We start from the raw sequence: 22087 nt of genomic DNA, 5'->3' as shown, positions 1-22087 counted from the left end.
GGAGGAAAAATGGGCACAGAAGCTCAAAAGGATTGGGATGGGCTGTTTGTGGAAGGATAACTTCTCCATACCCCTTGACCCTCCTGAACTGGCCTGCTAGGCAAAGTGGGGGTCAGCTGGGTCATGCTGAGACCTGCCTCTTGACCTGAAGAGAAGGTAACTTCAGGAGACAGCAGTGCAATGAGTAGATGGAAACAGCATGCAGGTGAGCTTTGCATGCCCAGGATCTCTGCAAGCTGTGTAAAGTCCCGCAGTACATCCCATTCCCCAGCTGCAAAGATCTCCATGAAGTTCCTTTTCCTCTGCTGTCGCTACAGGGAATCACTCCAGGATCTGCCAGTCCCTCTGCAGGGGGATGAGGGTCAGGTCTTGAACTGCTGGAAAGGAGTTGTGCTCTACAGCCTATGCTGGGATTTATACCCTTTGCAGATCAGCCATTCTACCCTCCCCCCCCTTTTTTTTCAGAGAAATCCCTGGGAATCAGTACCATACGCAGAAAACCTGGGCACATCTGTGGGAATCTGCAGGCAGCCAGAAACAAGAGCACCCAGAGGAGAACATCTAATTCCTTTCAGCAGGGATAATGTCTAACAGCAGTGTAAAGACCATTATTAACAACTTGAAGCTTGACTACTTTCACTGGGGCAGCTGCTAGCTGATGGTTGTGGACAGAAGGCAGGTAAGGGATGAGAACTGCAGATAGCTAGTCCCAAAGAGGCCGACAGAGAAGTTCAGCGAGCTCCTTTCCATCTGTAAGGTCATTCTGTCCCAGGAGCTGCAGCCATGGTGGCATCAGCTGGATTTAGTGCCATGACTGTTCAGCATCCAACAAGCAATCCTGCAGAGCAGAGGTTGGCAGTGGGGTATCCTGTGCCATGAATTTCATGTCCCACCCCTTGGTAGAAACCCATTTTGGGAGCTTTAGAGCAAACAAAACCTCACCATCATCCCCTTTGACCTTCCATAGCACAGACCAGGAACATCTGATCACAGCTCCCAGGACCATCCTGATTGCTCAGCTGGCCCTGGGAAATAACTTATAGGAGCCTAGGAAAAATGCAGAAGGACCCACTGGACACCGAACCAGGTGAGCAGGATGCCTGGACAGACAGACAGGAGCAGAAAGGAGCAAAGAACAAACTGACGTGTCTCAAAATGTGTGTACCCAGATATAATTGGACTGAACACATCTCCTGAATTCTCCTGCATTTGCCTTCCTGCTGTTCTCACATGAAAATGTAAGCAAGGCTGAAGCTTCTGTCACACTTCATGCTTGCCACAAAAGCTGGACCGGGTGGGAGGTGAGAAGCTTGACTCTCATTCACTGGCTTCCCACCGCTTGTGCTTGTACAGGCCAACCTGAAAACGTCACACAAGGGTGTCAAAAGTGTTCCAGAAACAGAGCAGAAAGAAAAAGCAGGCAAGGTTCCCTGTGTGTCAACAACACCCTTGCTGCAATGTAGAAAGTGAAGCTGGTGGGCTCAAAGAAATGATTATTCCCCTCGACTTGATACCTGTGAGACACATCTGGACACTGGGTACAGTTTTGTGTTCCCCAGAACAAAAGAGATTGATATAGCAGGGAGAACTGGGTTTGTTCAGCTCTAAGAAAAAAAGGCAAAGAGGGGAGCTACCCCACCACTTAAAGGGGGGTAGAGAGAATCCAGAGTCCAACTCTTCTCAGAGATATCCCTAACAGGACAGCAGGCAAGGAGGACAAGTTGAACCACGGGAATTTCTTACGGGACATAAGGAGAAAATTGTTTGATGTGAGAGTGGTGCAGTCCTGGGATGAGGAGATGGTGGCATCTCTATGCTTGGAGACTTTCCAAACGCAGCTGAATGAGGCTCTGAGCCACCTGTTCGAGCTTTTCAGTCAGCCCTGTGCAGAGCCTGGGGTTGGGCTGGAGACTTCTTGAGTCCCTTCCAGCCTAAAATTTATCTAATATTCCAACATTTATTGCGCAATGACAAGGTTGTCATTTTAAGATGACTGCAAAATGCTGCTTCTTAGGTGATTTGTGACTTTCTGAGATGGCTGGCAGCAATCCATTGCCCACAGCTTGGCTCTTCCATAGGATCCAGGCTTCAGCTGATGCCCCCTGTTATCAAAGTGGCCTTATGTGGCCACTCTGCTAACTCTGCTAACTTTGTGAGTGCCAGTACCATGGAGAAACTGGAGGAGCTGAGTACTGGAGCAAGTAAATCACCATGGAAAAAATGTGCAGAGCTAATGGCAGAGCAAGGAGAGGCCTGTGTGCAAAATGACTGGTCTGCAATGCTCAGACAGCTCTGGGATGGGATTGCTTATAACAACAGTCAGAGGGTCGTATGTTCTGGGTTACAGTCTGACAAGCAACTCCTTTGGTTATGCCTCACTCTGTCTCGGAGAAGTAGAGGTTTGGGCACATGTTCTCGTGGTTTGGCCTGGTTCTTGTGTTTTTCCACTGAAGCACATTAATATTTTTAGGCTGGGAGAAACAGATCTGTGCTGTGCTGAAATGATCAGAGCAGTCCTGTGCAGCCAGAACCCTGCCTACTATCTGTCCTGGTAAAGAGAAATAGAGAGATTGGAGTGGGGGAATAAATACTGACAAAAACTTTTGGGGACAGTGTAGCAGAACCCACCATCCATGGAAGGCGGCTGAGCAGTCACAACATGGCTTGGATTGAGGGTGGGAGGAGGGTGCTCCAACCTCACCATTTGCTGGATGATGAAACGGAGAGCTTGGAGTGGAGCCACACCTCAAGGGGGGAACCTGAACAGTCAGCAACCACATCTGAACCAGCACGTTTGACATCTCTGCAGAGAACTGCTCTGCATGCTGGTCCCAGAGCCAGCCATACAGCTTAAACACATTAGCTGCTAGGCTCAAATAACAGCATGAGGCACCAGCAACCAGGCCCAGTGATTCCCAAAGTCAAGACATCTGCTTTTCCTCCTCTGAGGACCTGAGCATCATGGACCCAACCCTTCCAGCAAAACAACCTGACCCTCACAGGTGCTCTTGTGCACCACCAAGATGAACGTGTGTGGCGTTGCACCAAGGATGGTGCTGCACCCAGGATTCTTTTGGATATTCACTAACTTAAGGGGATCCATAAAAGAGCAAGGATTCCAGGTGCAGCATGGCTGTCAATTATAAGTATTTATTGCTCGCTCCTACATTGCGATCTTTCAGCCTAATTCACTATAGCCAAGCATTAAAATACAATTCTATGTGTGCTTTGGGTTCGCAACGGAGTTGCTGTCTTACAGATTCTGATCCCTCAATGTCCCATTGGTCATGGAGGAATCACTGTGCAGGTATCTCCTTCTCACCGGGTGGGGGTCCTGGGGGCAGTCCAGCTGTCCAGAGCAGGGTCCACCCCATACAGGATGGCATTAATCTTTTGTAGTTCTCCCCGTTGTTCCCCCTGAAAGTAGCAGTTTAAACCAATCACAAGCTGAATTATCTTTTATCTAATCAGGTTTCATTATTCCCTACAATTCCCTTGTTTTACTTCTTTATCACTAATTTTCCCAACGTCCTACCGGAATTGAGAGTTTCTGCAGTGTCATCTCATTTTCTTATCGCTACATTCCCGCACAGCTCCGCAGCGTGGTCCTTCAGGCCGTAGACACCCCAGGTGATTGCCGACTGGTGAGACGCACCAGCGCCACCTGCTGTAGTCAGGGCTGTGCTATCCATGAGGCCACTTCTGCTTGCTGGTCTGTGACAATGAGGTCAGCATGAAGGTCCAGTACACAAAGCCTGCCTTGGCCAGCATCACTGTGACATTGGGATGCAGGGCAGCTGGGAAACTCAGAAAGAGCAAGAGGTTCAACTGGGAGCAGCGCAAAGATCCTGGGACCAGGAACTGAAGATGTCAAGATGTCAAGTTGAATATGAGCAAAATGTTGATCCTGTGAATCAGGTAAACCACATTTGGGGGCTCTCTTAGGAGGAGTGTGGCCAACAGAGCGAGGGAAGTTACCAGCCTCTCTACTAGCATAGACAGGTGCAGCTGCCCAACAATTCAGGCTGAGCTGGAAAAGGGTTTTTCAGGGTTGGATTTGTGGCAGTGATTTGAGCTTATCAGTTTGAGAGGTTCCTGTAATCGAGAATACCCTGAAATGGACCTATCTGAAAAGTGTAGCATGTTTTTTGGCAAAGAGGTAGGAAGCATGGACATGCTCACAGCTTCAACATCTCAGAAGGTGCTGAAAGCTCTTTGGGGATGGTGCTTCTCTAAAAACTGCAACATATAGGGTGTCTTCTTTTGTGACACCAGGGGCCTCAGAGAGATGTCAAATCTGTAGAGGTGGGTAGGCATATCGGAAGATATGGGCTCTCAGCACTGTGCTGTTGTGCAGGCAAACATGATGCTCAGCAGGAATGGCCATTAGGAAGACAGCAGCACAGAGCTAACTCAGAGACATCAGGCTGCCTGCTGGCCTCTTGCTGGATGCTCCAGTGAGAAATGACCTAATGATGGGTCGGGTGTTACAGCAAGACTGCAAATAAGCATCTATTTGGAAAGAATTTCACATTTTCTGCAAACATTATCAAACTAGGAAAGCCAGTTAGGCACATCAAATCTGAGAGGTGGGCTGTGTCCTAGGGTGGAGAAGAGCAGGGAGGTATGAGGATGTGGTGTTTGTGAGGGAGAACCAAACCAGGAGCTGCAGGAAGCAAGATGTGCAAATGTTTCCAGACAGCAGTGAGACCAGATGGTGACACCTGCTCCAACTCCAATTTATTGAACATTACAAAATAGTCTGCATATATTTTCACATTAAAACAATATTCTTGCAAATAAGATAAGCCTTGAGTCATTTGTGGTGCCCATGGCTACAGAAAACACTGACCCAGCTAGAGATTTAATATGGCCCAATTATCAGAAATCAAAACCAGAATAAGGCATACAAGAAATGCAAAACTATATAAAAACCTTCCAAAAAACCTCACACTCAAGCTGGTGGGGCAGGTACAGAGTGGAATGGCCTTTGCTGAATCTTGCTAACAGTACCACTGTGTACCACCAGCTCACTTGCCCCATACTGGGCTCCAGTACTGCTTACTGAGCACATCTAAGTGTCCCCTCAACACCTGCTGTCTCAGCATCCCCAAAGAGGCTGGACCAGGCAGTTATTTACCTGCTCCACTGGGAGCAGCCCCATGGGCTTAACATCTGGCATTAACAGCCCAGGTCACCATTCTTCCTTAAGAGGCGCATCCCCAACCCTCTCACCTTGGCCCAGGCTGGGCACACAAAAGCTCAAGCACAGCAGCTGGGCACAGTAGCCCCCATGGCCTGGGCCAGCGTGAAAGGGTTGGGGATACTTCATGGGCCATTTCCACCTTAAGGATGCACTTAGCTCTCCCCTCTCGCCCCTGCTCCCAATGTACATTCATACCTGCTGCTTGTCCTGCTTGCTCCCCTCCTCACACTGCAGTCAGGCCTCCTGGCTGATGGGCTCCAGGGAACTGGAGGAATTGGGATGCAGGTAGGATGAATACTGCTGTGCTTGAGCTTTCATGTGCCCAGCAGTTCTTGGGGCGCAGTTCTTCCTGCCCCTTGGGATCACACCAGGAATGATTCACTCCATGGGCCATTTCCACCTCGAGGATGCTCTCAGCTCTCCCTTTTTGCACCTGCTCCTGATGTACATTCATATCTGCTGCTTGTCCCGCTTGCTCCCCTCCTCACACTGCAACCAGCCCTCCTGGCTGATGGGCTCCAGGCAACTGGAGGAACTGGGATGCAAGCAGGATGAATACTCAGGATACTGTGCAGGACAGCTGCCTCCTATCAAAGCTGGAAAGCTCAACAACAGCAGATATCAGGAACACATCCAGACAAAAGGTGTGAGGTTGGCACAGCACGTTGGGTGCTAAGAGACTCCCTGTACGTATGTGTTCAGGAGTCTGGCTCCTGGTGGAGCCGATCCCCAGGAGCGCAGCTCCCAGTCCTGAGAAGGTCAAGGCGTTGCCTCCGTGGTACAACCATAACACGGGCAACACAGAGCTGCCATGGAAAGGAGCCAATCTTTTGCCTCATGGCCAAAGTCCATGCTTGCTGTAGGGAAACCAGCGCTATGGCAGCATTGAAGTCAATGGCTCAGTCACTTTATGGGGATGGGCTGTCTCTCATGCACTGGCCTCCACTTCCTGCCCTCTGCCTGGGACGCCTCCTATGCATGGACAGGCTGGAAAATCAGCTTGTGCCCTAATACCTGTGAGCTGTCACACCCTATCAGCCAGGACCCCCAGACCTCGGGGTGGCACAGCCATGGCAGAATCAATTCAGGCTGGAATCTAAGCTCTGGGAGGAACAGCTCTGACCTCCCAGGGCTGCAAGGATTGTAAGGACCAGAGAGTAAGAAAGAAGTTTTATGTCTGCACCTCCCTGGGTGGATGGTACCTGCTATTGCAGCATGAAGCTCATTTACCTACCAGTTTTGCATTGGCAGGTGTGTGGGCAAAGCCCAGCCTGGAGCACAGCTCCAGCAGGAGTACCAGGATCTCCTGCCACTCGTGGAGTTTACGGAGACATACACAAGCTTTACAAAGCAAGACAGCAGAGCAGTCAGCTGGTTGCAGCCTGTCTGCAGCTCCCCAGCCCCCTCCCCATCCACAGTCTGCCTCAAAGGTGGCTTGCTCTGTTGAACTGGATGAGCCACCTGGGTTCCGTGGAGGGCACTATCCTGTTCGGCTCCTCCGCAGCCATCAAAGGCTGCAGCTCCTGCTGCTCAGTGCCATCCGGGCTGCTGTCACTCTGTGACCTGCTGCTCTTAGAGACATGGCTTGGGAACTGGAAGCAGGACCTCTGCTCTGGTGTCACCTGGCTGGCAGACTGGGGTTGCTCCTCCAGCACTGGGCAAGTAAATCTCTTGTGCTGTGGTCCTGTCTCGATGCCTGGTGGGGAGGCAATGCTCTCCAGGGAAGAGATGCTTTGGTTCCATGCTTTCTGCATATCCACTGGTACGATTTTGGTGGTTTCCGAGGAGACATAAACAGCCAGATCAGCCTGGTCTCCTTTCCATGGCAGCTCCTTCTCTGCCAAGGTGGGTGATGGTGGGATGATGCAGGGGCTGGGGCAGACATCCAGGCTGCCTGGGAATGCAGAAAGAAGGACAGTGAGAGGGATATTGCTCTCTCCCTGGGCCCCGCAAACACTGCCATGGCCAGAGGTATCAAATGGAGAGTCTTTTCAGATGACTCAGGGATGCATGAGCTGCCAGGAAGCCCAGGGAGGCTCTGCCATGCCTCCAGGGCTATGGAGAAGAGCGACTCTCCCTGGCTCCCCTGACTTTGGTTTTGCCCAGGCCGAGGGCAGCTTAGATCCCCAGGCAGAAGAAAGACAAACTACATGGTGGCTGCTCCCCTGCCCACTGTGGAAGTGCTGGTCCCTACCAGGAGTCTTCTTTCCCTGCAGGACCTCGTTGGTGGCTCGAGCAATGAATACGATCCCCTCATCGTCCTCTTTCTCCGTTTCCGAGCTGTTGCTTTCCTCCTCATCTGAGCTGACCATCACCAAGACAGGAGCTGCAGCCAGATACGGGGGGATGGTTGGAGGACGGGGCACCCTGTGAGCTGACCCTCCAGGGAGCCAGCACCCATGAGAGAAGAACTTGCTGCCAGCGCAGCCTGGGGTGCTGTCCCACCATCAAGCTAGCAGTGGGGCAGCGAGCAGGTGCAGAGGGCTTCTCCCATCCCACCTCAACTGGCCCAGCAAGATTCCCTTGCCAGGATCTGCAAACCAGGTCCTGGAGAGTCACCTTGCCAGCCTGCTGGCCTTACCTGCCTCCTGCCAGGGGACATTTCTTTGCGTCTTCCCATTGGGCGAATCACTGGTCAGAGAGATGCCCTTCTGTGAAGGAAAAGACAGTGTCTGGGACCTGTCCTGTGCAAACCCTAAGCCCCACCCCCAGACAGCCCTGCAGGCCACAGTAGCCTCCAGGAGACACATTCTCACCCCAGCTGGCTCATAGCTGGCAGCCAGTTGTTCCTAGTCCTGAGACTTTGCACCTTCATGGCTCAGTAATAAACAGCTCAGCTGTAATGGCTTCAAAAGCCTTCAAATGTGGCAGACACCAAAGGCCCAGCTTGAGAAGCAGTGTCATGCTTCTGGGCCTAACCCCCCCTGGATCTGCAACAACGTTCAGGCTACTTTACACTGAGTGCACTTTGAAAACAAGCTTTTAGCTCCTGTGGCAGGTTGAAAATGTTCCTCCAGGGCTCACAACCACTTTGCCCAGGAAACGAGTACCCTGAGGCTGTTCTTACATGATGGGAACACATGGACATGCAACTCTCATGCACCCCTGTGTTTGGTCCATGCTAGCTGTGTGCCCACACTGCTCATGCAAAGCACACACAGAACTGAGATGAGGCCCTGGAGCCTGTCTCTGCTCTCCTCTGTGGTTTTGGAGATGCCAGTGCCCCGTAGCACCTCATCTACCCACTGAAGGACCTCACTGTCCACAGCCTGGGGGAGGGCAAATATCTAAGTTAGTGAGGGAGTGTGAGACTGGGGAGAACTTGCCTTTTTCCTGCCCTTTTCCTTTAGCCTGGCTTTGCTCTTGGAAGAGCAGACGTTGTGCTTTGTGGATTTAAAGGTCTCCAGCCGCCTTTTCATGTTCTGACGGAAGATTTCTTTATCTTGCCGCTCTTGTTTATCTGGAGAGATGAAGTGACGGCTGTAGCTGGCCTTGTACTGGCCAAGGGAGAGGCAAAGAGACACAGGGTGAGAAGCTGGCCCCATGGAACATCCTCCATCCCTGCTCCCATTTAGGGTGCTGTTACACTTGGTGTTAGCCATCTGTCACATCCCAAGGGATGCTCACCCTCCTGCGAGGTTTGTAAAGGCTCCCTCGCAGCACATGGTGCATCACCGCATCCTCCTTGTCTCGGCGGCTCCGCACTGTGTCAATCACCTGCAGGTCCAGGCATGCACCACTGCCACTCTCCCTCCTAGAGGGTGAGATGGAGCTGGAGCACCCATTGCTGCCCTGGGCAGGCCCCACAGCTGGCAGCCGGCCCCACCCTTGGCTGTGGGCCAGCCCAGGAGGCATGCCAGGCAGCAGGGTTTTGGGGTGGTGGGGCAGCACAGCTCTGTGGGGTGAGGGTGGGGAGCCTGGCCAGGGGAGATGGGATGATGCAGCAGGGCTCCTGCCCCAACCCAACCTGGACCAGCAAAACTTATCCCCAGTAAGAGCAGGCAGCTGCAGGGGTCCCACAGGGTCTGCCTGGAGGCTGGGGGCTCAGGGTGCTCATACTCACAGGAGGTTTGTGACGGACGACTCTGACATGGATGTGCGGCTGGGCATGGAGGGCAATGCCAGCTTGGCGGCAGAGAGCACATGGCCACCCTACAGGGTTGGAAAGAGCGGGGCAGGTGTCAGGGTAGCCAGGGAGCCAGCTGGGCCACATGAGAGTCACCAGCCTCCTTTGGTGCCCATGGGCCTCTGGGCCCAGCTTGGTGCCAGGCCACAAGCCAGCAAGGCAGAGCGCTCTGGGGAGGCATGTGACACCTGCAAGAGCCGCCAGATGTTTCCTGGGGGATGCTGTGGAGATGTTCCAGCAGCCAGACCAAGTACCAGTGCTCAAAGGAGCTGCATGAATAGCCATTCCCCAGGCCCGTCATGGGATCTGCATCCCTCTGTCTCTATCAGCATGGCCATATTGCAAACAAGGCCAGCCTGGACTTCTCACCATGGGCCTATGCACCAGTGGGAAGCTCTCCAATGCCTCAGCCAGAAAGGAGCTACTCCGGGCCAGGCAGGACCCAGCTGGCTCCTCCAGCTGTGGTGGCTCCGTCAGAGCCATCCCACTCCATCCCACTGGCCTAGCTCCTGCGGCATGCCCATTCACCGCTACCTGGTCCACAAAGCTGATAGCATCACGGATGTTCAGCTTGTAATAAACATCCCAGATCTCATCCCGGAGCCTGTAGGCAGATTTCCTCATCAGGAGCTGGCTCAGGTACTTCTTGTCAAACTGTTCCCATCTGGCATGAGATGAAGACAAGGGTGGTTTAGCAACCATGAAGGGGCAAGTAGGTACAAGGGTCAGGTGCCTCCTGCCTGTGCAAGGTCACAAGTGCTCAAAGCATGGTAAAAACAGGTTGAGCGTGCAGCATCTGGCTGTTCCCATGGGCAGACCACTGTGGGGGGGACAGGAGGGGGATGGGGACACACCGATCCTTTGTCCTTGGCCAAGGGGAAGCCAGAAACCTGGCAGGCCCGAGGGAGTGATGGGCAGAACTAATGATGGGGATGGGACTTGGGTCAGAATTACTCCCCAGCTGGAGCGCTTCCCCTCCAGGAAACAGGCTTTTGCATCCATTTCCTGTCATGGTGCTGCAGAAAAATAGTCCCAAAGTTTTAACAGGGCTGGTCCCTTGTCAGGCTTCATTCCCCAGTGCAGCTCCATCCTTGGGAGACATGGTGTGCCCTGGGGCAGCTATCACCAGCAACCATGGACACCCTGTGGCCCCAGAGCAGCTGCAGTACCAGCAAGCAACACCAACCTGAACCACAGACAGGCTGTCCCTCTCACACCTGCCCAGCATCTCTCTGGGACGCCTCTGCAGCCTTGGGCTGCTCTGTGAAAGCAAGGCCATCACCAGACTGCACTTCCAGAGGGACGGACAGAGGCTGAGATGGCCTTCCTGCTCATGCTGCCCTGCCTAGAGTGGGGGTGTCCTCCAGCAGGGATCCCAGGATGTCCCTGTGGCTGGCAGACCCCCTGTCCACCTGACAGCCTAGGGAGAATCCGAGGTGAGACACTCACTTGTCCCGCCAGTAATGGTAGCCATGGTGCCCCACAATGTCCTCCACTGCCGCCAGGATGTGATCAAAGGCCTTGAGGGGGGAGAAGAGGGTGAGAGTGGTGGAGATGCACCCTGCATGCCAGGGCTGAGCGTGCCCAGTGGTGCTGAGGCCCCGAATTGCTCTCGCTCAGCCCCAGCAATGTGGGGAGCCGGGGCAGCCCCGGAACCAGCACCTACGTGCTCATGAAGCTCCTCATTCAGCGTGGGCTTGTGGTGGTCACTGCGCTTCACCTTCAGCCATGTCACCAGGGGTTTGATGGTGAGGCCCTGCAATGGTAGCAGAGGGCAAGGGAAAGACTGGGAGGGTGAGGCTGCATGGCTGGGGCTCAGGAGTAGAAGCAGCATGACTTGCCCACGGAAAGCATCTGTGCAAACCACATGCGCCACTACCAAGCCGAGACACTGAGCCTGGGACCCCAGGTGATGGCCAGTTTGGGGACTGGACAGTCCTGTAAGGGTACCAGTGTCCAGGCGGGCAGCCCCTCTCGCCACCCTCCCCACCGCCCCACCCAGCTCACATCGATCTGTAGTACAGCTTCCCCACAGGCAGAGGGGTCACTCAGCCATGGATTTGGCCTGGCACCTTCCAGGGGCATAGGAGTACCAGAGCTATGGGCAGTCAGCAGGTTTGTAAAGAAAACAGCCTGGCCAGATGCACCCTGTTGCAATGGAGAAACAACCTGGGTCATGGCTCCACCATCGTGACAGCCATCTCAGGCAGTCCTGCATGGCAGCCATGTGATGTATGCGGTGCCAGGGAGGCACTGAGCACCAAAAGTTGCACAAGAAGCAAAGCACTGGCTAGAGGAGGGGTGCAACAGGCACCTGTGGGCTCATGGGATGCCTGGCAGTCCACTTCTCCCACATGCCAGCTGCACAGCACATTGCTGTGGCAAGGAAGGAGGAGATGCTCTGAGGGCCAGGGCTGGAGGAAACAGGGTTGCAAGCTCTCTACCAAGGGAAGGCAATAACCAGACCTTCCCTTTCTCCTACCCCAGCCCACTGGGAATACACACAGGCCCCTCACCCAGCCAATGCTAGCAGAAGCAGCTGCAGCATCAGTACAGAGAAGAGGCAGGGGCAAGAGGTTTGTAGAGAGACAGGTTGGGGCCCAGATCTGAGTCCTCCTGGTCCTGCTGAGCCCAGCTCAGGGGTGAATGAGCTGCAGAAGAGAGGGGCATGTCCTGAGCATACAGGATGCCCAGTACTGTGCACCAGCCTCGCCCCACAAGCCGGCTCTGGGTGAGAGGGGAGCACTAGAGGCGGGGCATGGTGACCAGGAGAGGGGCACAGCATCCATCCTGACCTGCACAATGACAGTGAAGAACACCACCACGATGGTCGTTGCCACAAAGTAATCCTTGGCTTTGACCTTCGCCCCATCCAGCAGGATGACCAGGGCAAAGGCAACAGCTCCACGGAGGCCGCCATATGACATGACCACCTGATCAATCCTGTCCAGAGGAATGAGGCGAAAGCGGTTGAGCACACAGGTCTGGAGGACAACGCCTAGAAAAGAAGGGGAAGGAGAGCCTTGGATGCTGTTAGAGCCCTGCCTGTTCCTGGAGACAGGGCAAAGCCCAGGCCAGGAGCCATGGCTGGCCCCCTGCCCATGCCCTCTTGGGGGATACTGCTTTTTGGCATGGAAAGGCCTGGGCCAGAAGCACAGCTGGGCAGACTGACCCACGGCTCTGAAGAGCAGGATGAAGAGCAGGGTGCCTAGCACCAGTGTTGTATCCCATGCCCACTTGGAGGTATCCACAGCCGAGATGCCCAGGAACATGAAAATGATGGTCTCTGAGCTACTTGCCAGGGTCTTCATGGTGTACTTGACGGTGGTACGGGATTTCTGGGAGATGTTGGCTTCCACGTACTTCTTGCAGCAGATCCCACAGAAGGTGACCCTGCAGAGGGGCAGAAGGAGCCAGCGTGACCCTACTGCAGGAGGATAAGCAGGCCTGCTTGCAGCTCCTCACTGCTCAGCACAGTGCCTCCACTTTCCTGGATACCCCAGAGGGACACCGCAGTACTCACGCCAGGATGGAGGACAGTGAGACCATCTCGGCAGCAAGGTACGCAACGTAGGCCAGGAGGAAGACGAAGAGAGGCTCAATGATGCGCACACGTTTGGTGAACCGCGTGATCAGGGCCAGGAGGAAGGCAAAAAGCAGCCCCACGGCCGTGCCCCCCAGGCTCACAAGGAAGAAGGAGACTGCGGGGAGAAGGCTTGTTTGCACCCTTGGGGCCCACCACGAGCTAGCAAGCCCAGCTCCTGTGCCCCACAGCCTCACCATACTGGGCCAGCTGAGCCCCATGCTCCTGTCAGGGTCCCTGCCAGAGCACCCACCGTCCGATGGCCTGTGGCCTGATGGCCGGTGCGTGCCCGATCCACATGACAGCTAGGATGGAGTATCAAAGAGCTCCAGGTGCTCAGCACCCACCCCGCTGCACGATGATGACTATGGTCACCCCCTGCCACACTCACATGCTGGAGGGAGAAATGGAGGGACTGATGGGGCACATACTCACCTACCCCCTTCACATAGTCCGTGGCGTGGATGTGAGCTGGGCCCAGCTCCACAAAAGAGTTGAACACCTTGTACAGCACCTGCAGGCAAAACAAATCCCTTGGGGAAGGCAGGATATGGCCCTGCCTTGAAAGGAGCAGCAGCTGCAGGCAGGACAATCACTGCAGAAGAAGCATCGCCAGTCCCACATCTGCCTGGGAACACAGCTCATTTCAGTAGACAAAGTACACGCTCATTGCCCCCTTCCCTCAGGGCCAAGAGAGCGGAGGGGCCCTGAGAGCAGGGCACGGGTCTTCCCAGGTTTGGGGATGTTGTCTGCATCCTCTGCCTATTCTGGGGGACTCCAGCACCTGCAGCCCATGTCAGGCTCCACCTTAGGGTTCCCCTAGCTCCAACTCACCACAGTGACAGCATCATTCAGGAGGGACTCGCCGAACACAATGATGAAGAGGGTCTCGTTCACATGAACCTCTTCAAAGACAGCCAGCACTGCCACAGGGTCCACAGCTGAGATAAGGCTGCCGAAGAGCAGGAAATCCATCAGCCCAGCTTTGACACCCGGATCTGCCAGAACAGAAGGACTGAGCTCAGGTGCACCACCAGCCCCAGTGCCCCTTTCACCAGGTGAAGCAGCCTGGCTGCTGAAGCAAGATTGTCCCCTATCTGCCCCTGGCAACTTGGCTGCAGGGTCCCGGCTCAGAGCATAGTGGGCTGAGCCAGGGGGTGGTCCCAGCCCACTAGGGATCCAAGGCCGGGCAGGGTCAGCACATCCTCACTGCAACACGGGGGAGCAAGATTTGGATGTTGCCCTCAGCACCTAGGTGCATCATCGTTTCACCTCAGGCAGGTATACACCAAAGAGAGCTGGGCAACCCCATCTCAGGGCCAGGCACCAGGAAGTCTCTCTGGGCTCAAGAGAGCTTGAAACACAGTCCAGTCCAGCCAGGGCCAGTGGTTCCAGCCAAGGACAGGCAATTTTACAGCAAGGCAACAAAGCTAGCCAAGGTCGGTGACAAAAATAGCAAAATTGTGAGTCAGCCCAGTGCCAAGCAGGGCCCATTTATCCTGCACGCTTGATGCCCTGGCAGACACTCACTGCCAGGGAGTTGTTTCCTGGGATGCCAGCATCAGCCTGCTCCTGCAATACCTGCTGGGAATTTGTGCTGGGGCCAGGCAGAAAGCTCTGAGCTTGGGGGCACCTTGCACCCTCTAATCCATCTTTTGCAGATACAGCCCATAGTGTAACCCAAGCCAGGAAGCCCATAGCCCAGTCTGGTGCTGCACCCCACACCCTGCAGGCCTCAGCCCTGTGCACCCACCCATGAGCCCAGCCCGGTGTAGCCCCCAGAGTGCCACGCCGGTGGCGAAGGAGTTCCAGAGCGTGCCCACCACCGCGTAGGTGAGGATCGCGCCGATGTTGTCGAAGAACAGCCGGCTGGGCATGAAGTAGCCTGAGTCTAAGACTATGGGGGGCAGGAGGAAGAGGAAGAACATGTTGGGCTCCAGCTGGTACTCGGCTTTCTTTGCCACGGCCAACACGATGCCCCCCAGGCCCAGCCCCAGCAGGATGAGGAGGCAGCTCTCCGGGACGATGGATGTCACCTTCCTTGACAGATGGAAAACTGGAAGGAAAGGAAGAATGTCAGCATCAGCCTAAGGGGCATATGGGCAGAACATCCTGAATCCATAGGCTCCACAAAATGGTTGGCTGGGGCACAACTGCCCCCGGGGGGGGACGACGACAGAGCATTTAAGGTCATTTTGTGGCCATATGTGCACAGAAGACCTTCCAGCTAGCTGGCCACAGGAAACTCCCAGGTCACAATTTCAATTCCTAGCCTCTTCAAAGCCTCCCTCTCCTCCCAAGCCACTGTCTAAAAAGCCAGGCAGCTGGGTATTTTTCTTTTTTGGCCCTTGGCATCTATGCTTAAAGGAAAAAGCCAGTCAGTGAGCATGTTTATAGCATCACAAACAATGCTGGCTGCTGTTCAGGTGAGGGCATCCTGGTCACAGGGACACTTTGTCCCACTCAGATATGGGGATGCTCAGCCCTGGCAGCGGGGTGACCTTGTCTGCAGCTGTCTGAGCAAGCAAATGGAGCAGCATGCAAAACACTGCAGCACAAGCAAGTCAGCTAGCTTCCTCCCCAGAGCGCAGCCTTCCTCAGCACTAGCTAACCTACCTGCACACAGAGAAAGAAGGAGCATGGGAACAGCAGATTTAGAGACACTTTGGGTAATTTGTTTATTCAATGTGAGGTTTGGACCAAATCTTAAACTGCTACAAAACAGGATTTTTAACAGGATATTTTTAAACCAAGCAGATTATACCCTCATATTTATCTGTCAGCTCTGTGGTAATGAGCCTGCAGTCAAGCACAAGCCAGTGGGACGCCGTGCCAGCCAGACAGCTCCTGTTCCTCCAGGCAGCCTGATCTCCAAGGCCAGGTTATCCTATGTAAACCTGAACCATACCAGCTTCCTAGAAAGGCCACAAGGACAACTTCCCATCCCTGTATATTTCTCCTCCATAGCATGGGGTGCTGTATTTTTGCTACCCCCGAAGGGCAGCCCGTAGGGGAGGACTGGCGAGGTTCACAGCAGTTTTGCCCTCACAGCTGAGTTCTCACAGTCAGTCCTGTTGTCACTTGTGACATCCACCCCCTCTGTAGCATAACTTGTCCATCAGATGCTGGGAAGCTGTTCACATGATGTTAAAACAAGGTTTCCACCTGAGAGCACCAGGGTTATTGGAAAGAATCCTTCTCCTGGGGTGTGGGTTCCTCCAGGCACTTCCAGAACCATCTCTGAGCACTTTCCTCTGGGTACTCAGCAGGTACAAGGGACATCAGAGCAGCTGCTGAGCTGTCACTTGGCTGCATGCCCAGCTCTACTGCCCACCCAAAACTCAGCCCCTAAAGACCTTTAGCTGGATTAGATGTGTCCATTGTTTGTGCCAACTCATCCCACTCCATGTCTCCTTTTGGAAGGAAGGCTGTGCTGTGGTCACATGTAGACTCTAGGACACTTGGCTTCTTCCCTCCTTGGGGACCCACATGGACAGACCATAGGTCTGCCTAGCCCACCATCTCATCTCCCATGGCTCTAGAGAGAAGCTCAGGAATAGGCAATGCTTCCCCAGTAGATTTCCATATCTCTGTTGCCCTTGCTGTCCTCCACTGAACCTGTCCCAATCTTGTTCTATCCGTTCTGGGACCAGTCCCAGCATCCCTGAGATGTGAAAACCATGGGCACTCAGGTAGTGGCCTCCTGGTGTTGTTCTTTACTCCTTTCTAGTGCTTCTAGGTTGATTTGTTCTCCTTGACTGCAGCTGAGCACTGAATTAGATGAGATAAGTCAGCGACAAAGTCCTAGTTCCTAAGCAGAATCAACCAGCTCTGAGCCCATGACTGAATGTGCAGGATAAGGACTGCTTTTCTTTGATTGAGTCCTTCACAGTGATCTGCACTACTCCTTGGTATGGTGAGCCCTGTCTGTACAATCCTAGCAAGCTACAGGATTGCTCCCCTGCCATAACACAACCCCCAGAAACACTGCCACAGCTGGCAAGGGCAAAGTAGCAAGCACCAGGGTGGTGTGAGCTGCAGCTCCAACACCAACCACAGCCAGATCTCATGAGTGATGATTCACAAGGCACCTGGGACCAAGCCAGCCCTTCTGTCACGGCTCTGCAGCTAAGTACCACAGCCACAGAACCTAGGGCATCCATCATCCCATGCACCCTCCTCTCCCCAGGCCACCTCCGCCAGCTGACAGGGACTGGGGTCCTGCCTGGTAGTGCCACCGAAGCAGTGCTGATATGATGACTTCAGCCCTTCAAGCAAGCCCATAGCCCAGAGAAGGGGTGGCTGAGCTCCAGCCCCGCAATATTCCTACTAAACGGCCACACAAGCAGCATCAGAGCCCTGCTCACCCCACGTGAGCCTGGGGAAGGCAGCACCAGTGGGCGAACCATGCTCACTCAGTGATTGAGGCAGGCTGTGAAACCATTTCCCACCCACGGGAACAAAGCTCTGAAGTTTTCAAGAGAACGACACATCCAGCCCCTTTTCGCAAGCTCAGGAGCATTGCCAAGATCTCCACTCCCTGTTTCTCACTGGCAACCCATATTCACTCTCCGTGCTGCACCTGCATGGCAGAAATCCCCTGGCTGAGCAGAGGGATCTGGGAGAACACACAATGCTGCTAAGGGGATGTTGCTCTGGCTCACAGCCCTCATCGATCATTCTTTATCCAGGGCCGTAAACCCAGGCAAAGAAAGGAAGAGCAGTGATGAGAGAAGTGCAGTCTGCACACACAGCCTCTTGATCTAACAATGAGGGCATCCCAGGTGGTTCACTTCCCTACATCCTCGGTATTGAGCAATAAGAGAATAGGCAGGTCTCTGCCCTGCTCCAGTACCCATGCCACCGGTCTCCCACCTTGTGCCACCCCGCGTGGCCCAGTCTGCACCATCTGGCCCCACTGGGCATCTCTTTCGCATCATTTCCCCGCATGGCCTGGAGCAGGGCTGGGGACAGGGCTGCTGAGACCCTACCCACCAATATGGGTAGGAAACCCTCTGCCATCACACCAGGAGCACTGATGGGGGTGGTGCGATAGCAGCATGTTGGGTGGTGCTGCCTGCAGCCAAGCATTTCTGGAGCGAGGCCACTGCAACCAACTCAGTTTCCCAGGGATCTCTGGACCTGGCTCAGGGAACAGAAGGGCTTATAGCTTCACTTACCCTGCACAGGGCTGATCCCACTGCCACGCCACTGAAGGGCTGCCACCCTCACACGCGGAGCTCTGCACCACAGGAGCAGTGAGTAGGGATGGGTGGTAAAAGCTCTAATTTTATACAAACTAGTCAAGAATTTCTGTATTAACGTTCCCACAGCAACAGTAACTTAGCCACATGTGAATTAACTTCAGAGCCATTATCTACACTCAGACATCCATAATACAGGATTTGCAGTTGGGAGAACTTTGGGCCAGTCTGCACCATCCCTCTGTTGATCAGGGTACCAGTGGAAACCACAGAACAACTAAACCAAGACAAAAGCAGCCAGGGAGAGAGATGTAGGCACTGGAAACAACAGGGTCAAGGGACCATGTGCTGCAAGGACTGAAGGTCCTGACCTGTGGGGATGCTACTGAGTGGAAAAATGTCTGTCTGCTGGCAAAACCCTGCCCAGTGGTGCATGTTGGGGCAGAAGTGGATGAGAAGCAGGTGCAGGACAACACTCAGAGCCATGAGGCAGGGTTGGTCCTCCCCAAACAGCAACACCCCCAAATCCCTGAGGAAAGCACAGACAGACACACTGCAGGGAGACTGCGCTTCCCTTTCAGGATGATATAGCTATGCCCCTCAAACACACTGAGCACACAGGCATTGGCTATCCCTGCCTTGAGAGACTACCAGGCAGGAGGAGGCACCATCTCCATGCAGATACATCTGGGCTTTCCAGCATCACTGGTCCCTCATTTCACTCTTCCCCATGTCTCATTAAAACAGATCTATGCTCTGACCAGTACGGAAAGGGCAGCAAAGCCCGGATGACGCCTCCCTGTACAGGAAAGCAACACCCAAACTAGTTTTCCCCGCCCTGGGCATTTGCTCTCTGCTGGCTCAGGGCACCCCAGCATCGTGACTGCCTCAGAGAACAGAGCCTACAGTGTCATTTCCCTGTTACACAGGCCCCAGGCCACTTCCTCCCCTGCAGTCACAGGGTTGTGAGCTGGCAGCTCAGCACCGCAACCGCAACGGCTCCTCCGCAACAGCCTACACCCAAGATTCAGGCCTACACAGCCAGTGTTGCCCCCTGCCTGCTTTCAGAGATCATCCTCCTCCGTTGCCATCTCCTTGAGTCCCCGATGAGCCCCCACTGTGTGCTCTGGGGGCAACACACGCTCCAGTTTCCATACCATCTCCAGGCACTGTCTTTCCAGGATGCTAATCCACGAGCACTGCCTGCAGCCCTACAGCTTTTCCATTTTGGGTCCAGATTTCACTCCTTGCTCTAGGCTATGAATGTATGAATCTGACCCATAGAATGCGCTGAGCCAGACAGCCCAGAACAACAGGCCATCTGGGTTGTGTCTCAACACTGCCACCAACCTCCACACAGTTCAACACTTCCCACTGGGAAGAGAGAAGCCATCAGCTAGCTTCAAGGCTGGAGGACCATGGGGGATCTGGGGGTTTGGCAATGACCAAAAACCAAGGAAGACCTCAGGTTCAACTGTCCATGTCCTGGAACCAATCTGGATTTAATCAGTACCTTTTTCCCTGCTGCTGAGTAGTAGAACCACCTGCATGTACCCAGGGCTAACTGCCTACTCCATGTGCTCCATAGGGAGAAAATGGAGCAAGCAGCATGCGAAGTGCTGCCAGGTCCAGGGCTCCTGTCCCTCAGCCCTGGTATGCCTGCAGGATCACCCACAGCAGCAGAGGGGCAGCCGGTCTGCTGCTTCTAGGATGTAAGATGCAGCCTCATGCTGGGACTATGAGCCCAGCAACCCAGGCCATTTCACCAGCTGAGTCTGGAGCACACTGACCCTAGCATGTGCCGGCACACCTGTCCACCAAAGGGTGTTGGGGGGATGCAGGATTTCCAGCATCCTCAGACACTGCCTGCAAAAACAAGGCAGGGGTGCAGTGGGGAACACATTGAGGGAAACCTGAACAAAGAGCGGCTCCACTGAGATGTTTGAAAGAAGACAATAACAATCAGAGAAAGAAATCGTTTGTCTGATCTTCTGCAGCTAGGACAGATGCGTACAGTGGCTGGAGGTGGCACAGCTGCAGACAAAAGGTTATATTTTTAAGCTCATAATGCCCCTTAATTCACTCATGGCAATACTTTAGCTCTTCCTAATGAGGAGGCCGAGGAAAAAGAGAAAGGGAAGGAGTGTGAGGCCTACAGCAGCAGTTTTGATGGTGCTTGGGACAGGCAGAGGCCAGCCAAGGGCCACAGCTGTAGTCTTCCCCTATATATTGGGAGCTCCTGCTGGTCCCCAATTGCCCAGAGACTCCCTCCCCTGCCTGACTTCAAATGCACATTTCTTCCAGAGTATTGAACCATCTCCAAAATAAGGGCATGCCCACCCTCCCACCATGGGGACCATGCCACACAGCTTGGACCCAAAGGAGGAAACCTTGTTCAAGGTCACTGTTTCTTCCCCTGGGCCCAGCACAGCAGACAGAGCCACCCCAGGGGACCAGCCCCAGGGGATGTCTGTTGAGAGCCTGCTCTGCACCCACATGTGGGCATCCCCTCCAAGATCCCAGGGTGCCCTGGTATCCTGCACCCAAGTGCAGCCATCGGCCAGTCCACTGGAGGATGCAGCCATTCAGCATCTCTCTGTGTCTGGTCTTCTCTCTCAACACTCACAGATTGCCTGCACCACAGGGAGCAGGGACAGGAGCAAAGCCAGCCCCACAGCCTGTGGCTGTGGCAATTCTCCCCAGGGACCTCAAACCACATCCTCTGTCCCAGCTCCTTGCACCTTTCCGCAGCAGCCTCTTGCAGCAGAGAGGGGAAGTAGGGGCTGCTCCTCCCCAGCTGCATGTCTGTATGTACCACACTCCCGGTTGGCCAGCACAAGAGCCAGAGGTGACCTGGAGCTGGAGTGACCCACTATAGTTGACCCCAAGCATGGACCCAGATCCGAGCTGCCAGGGCAATGTCTTGCCCAACACTGTCACCACCAAGCCCTTCCCAGAGTTGGTGAGACTGAACCACCTCCAGCCCTGCTGGGGGCAATTGCTATGCCAACCTCCAGGCTGTGAGACCTTGTTCAGCATCTCTGCTCAGCTTCTCTTCTCCTGAATGGTCCCTCCTCTGTGCCCACCTGTCCATTCTTCACGGGGAAGGGAACCAAGCCACTGGGTTGTCCCTGGGTAGCACCTTCAAGGCAGCCCCCAGGTGAACCCTGACCCCCACTGCCACAGGGCTCAGCTTGTCACTGCTTGGCATCCCACGGAAGGGGAAGAGGGATGTGGTGCAGGTTTGTGCCAGGCTGCTGCAGTCCTCTCTGGGCCATGTCATGCTGTGCCAGCACACCTAGGAGAGGATGGATGCCAGCGGGGCTCCAGCCCCTCGTCCCAGAGCCCTGGCTCTGTGTGCCCACATTTGGTGGCATCCCTTGCCCTGGCCAGCCCGAGGCGCTGCAGGGCACAGACAGGGCCAGATGCCACCATGCTCTCCAGGGCTACCCTTGCGGGTCTCACCTGCCCCGCAGCTGCCATGCCCCCAGCGCCCCCCCCAAACCCTGCATCTTTGTCCCCAAACCCGAGCGCCACCCGGACGCCTGTGTCCTCACTGCCGACCGCCGCGGGGCACGGTGATGCGGTGCCCGGGGGAGGTGAGGCGTGGGGGCCATACCGCACCGCACAGTACCGTACCGTACCGAGCCATACCGGACCGGGACTCACCGATCTTGGCCAGGCTGGCCACCAGGATCCAGGCGGCCACCAGGCAAGGCACCTGCACCTCCTGCCACTGCCAGCGCAGCAGCTCGGAGCCCGTCGGGGGGCCGGGGCCGGGGGAGGCCGCCGGGCCCGCCGGGGGCTGCATGGCCCCGCTCCGCTCCGCTCCGCTCCGCCGCGCTCCCGGCCGCCGCGGACGTCACATGCACGTGGGGCAGAGCCGGGCCCGGCCCCGCCGCCGCCGCCGCCGCCGCCCTCGCCCCAGCCCCGCCCCGGGCCCCGCCCGCCGCCTGCCGACCACCGCC

General features: G+C 55.0%; 1 protein-coding gene across 2 annotated transcripts; it reads right to left on the bottom strand.

Moving 5' to 3' along the window:
* Window positions 1-4728: 4728 nt before the first annotated feature.
* Window positions 4729-21930, bottom strand: SLC9A5 (solute carrier family 9 member A5). 2 transcript variants are annotated; one of them, XM_013942699.2, is made up of 16 exons: window positions 21789-21930; window positions 14669-14971; window positions 13750-13913; window positions 13351-13429; window positions 12856-13033; window positions 12505-12725; window positions 12128-12330; window positions 10999-11088; window positions 10782-10852; window positions 9867-9996; window positions 9270-9358; window positions 8834-8960; window positions 8533-8703; window positions 7788-7857; window positions 7401-7532; window positions 4729-7100 (listed from the first exon to the last, which is right to left on the bottom strand). In XM_013942699.2, exons 1-16 carry the CDS (start codon window positions 21928-21930, stop codon window positions 6631-6633), a joined length of 2640 nt encoding a protein of 879 aa, XP_013798153.2. In that variant the 3' UTR covers window positions 4729-6630. The 2 variants fall into 2 exon arrangements, with proteins under 2 accessions (XP_013798153.2, XP_067158883.1); XM_067302782.1 differs by lacking the exon at window positions 21789-21930 and having other exon boundaries at window positions 14739-14812.
* Between the last annotated feature and the right edge of the window lie 157 nt (window positions 21931-22087).

This window comes from Apteryx mantelli, chromosome 10, assembly GCF_036417845.1.
Source record: "Apteryx mantelli isolate bAptMan1 chromosome 10, bAptMan1.hap1, whole genome shotgun sequence".
Lineage (NCBI taxonomy): Eukaryota > Metazoa > Chordata > Aves > Apterygiformes > Apterygidae > Apteryx > Apteryx mantelli.
The sequence above is the reverse complement of the archived record's forward strand: the minus strand, read 5'-3'. Positions and strand labels throughout refer to the sequence as shown.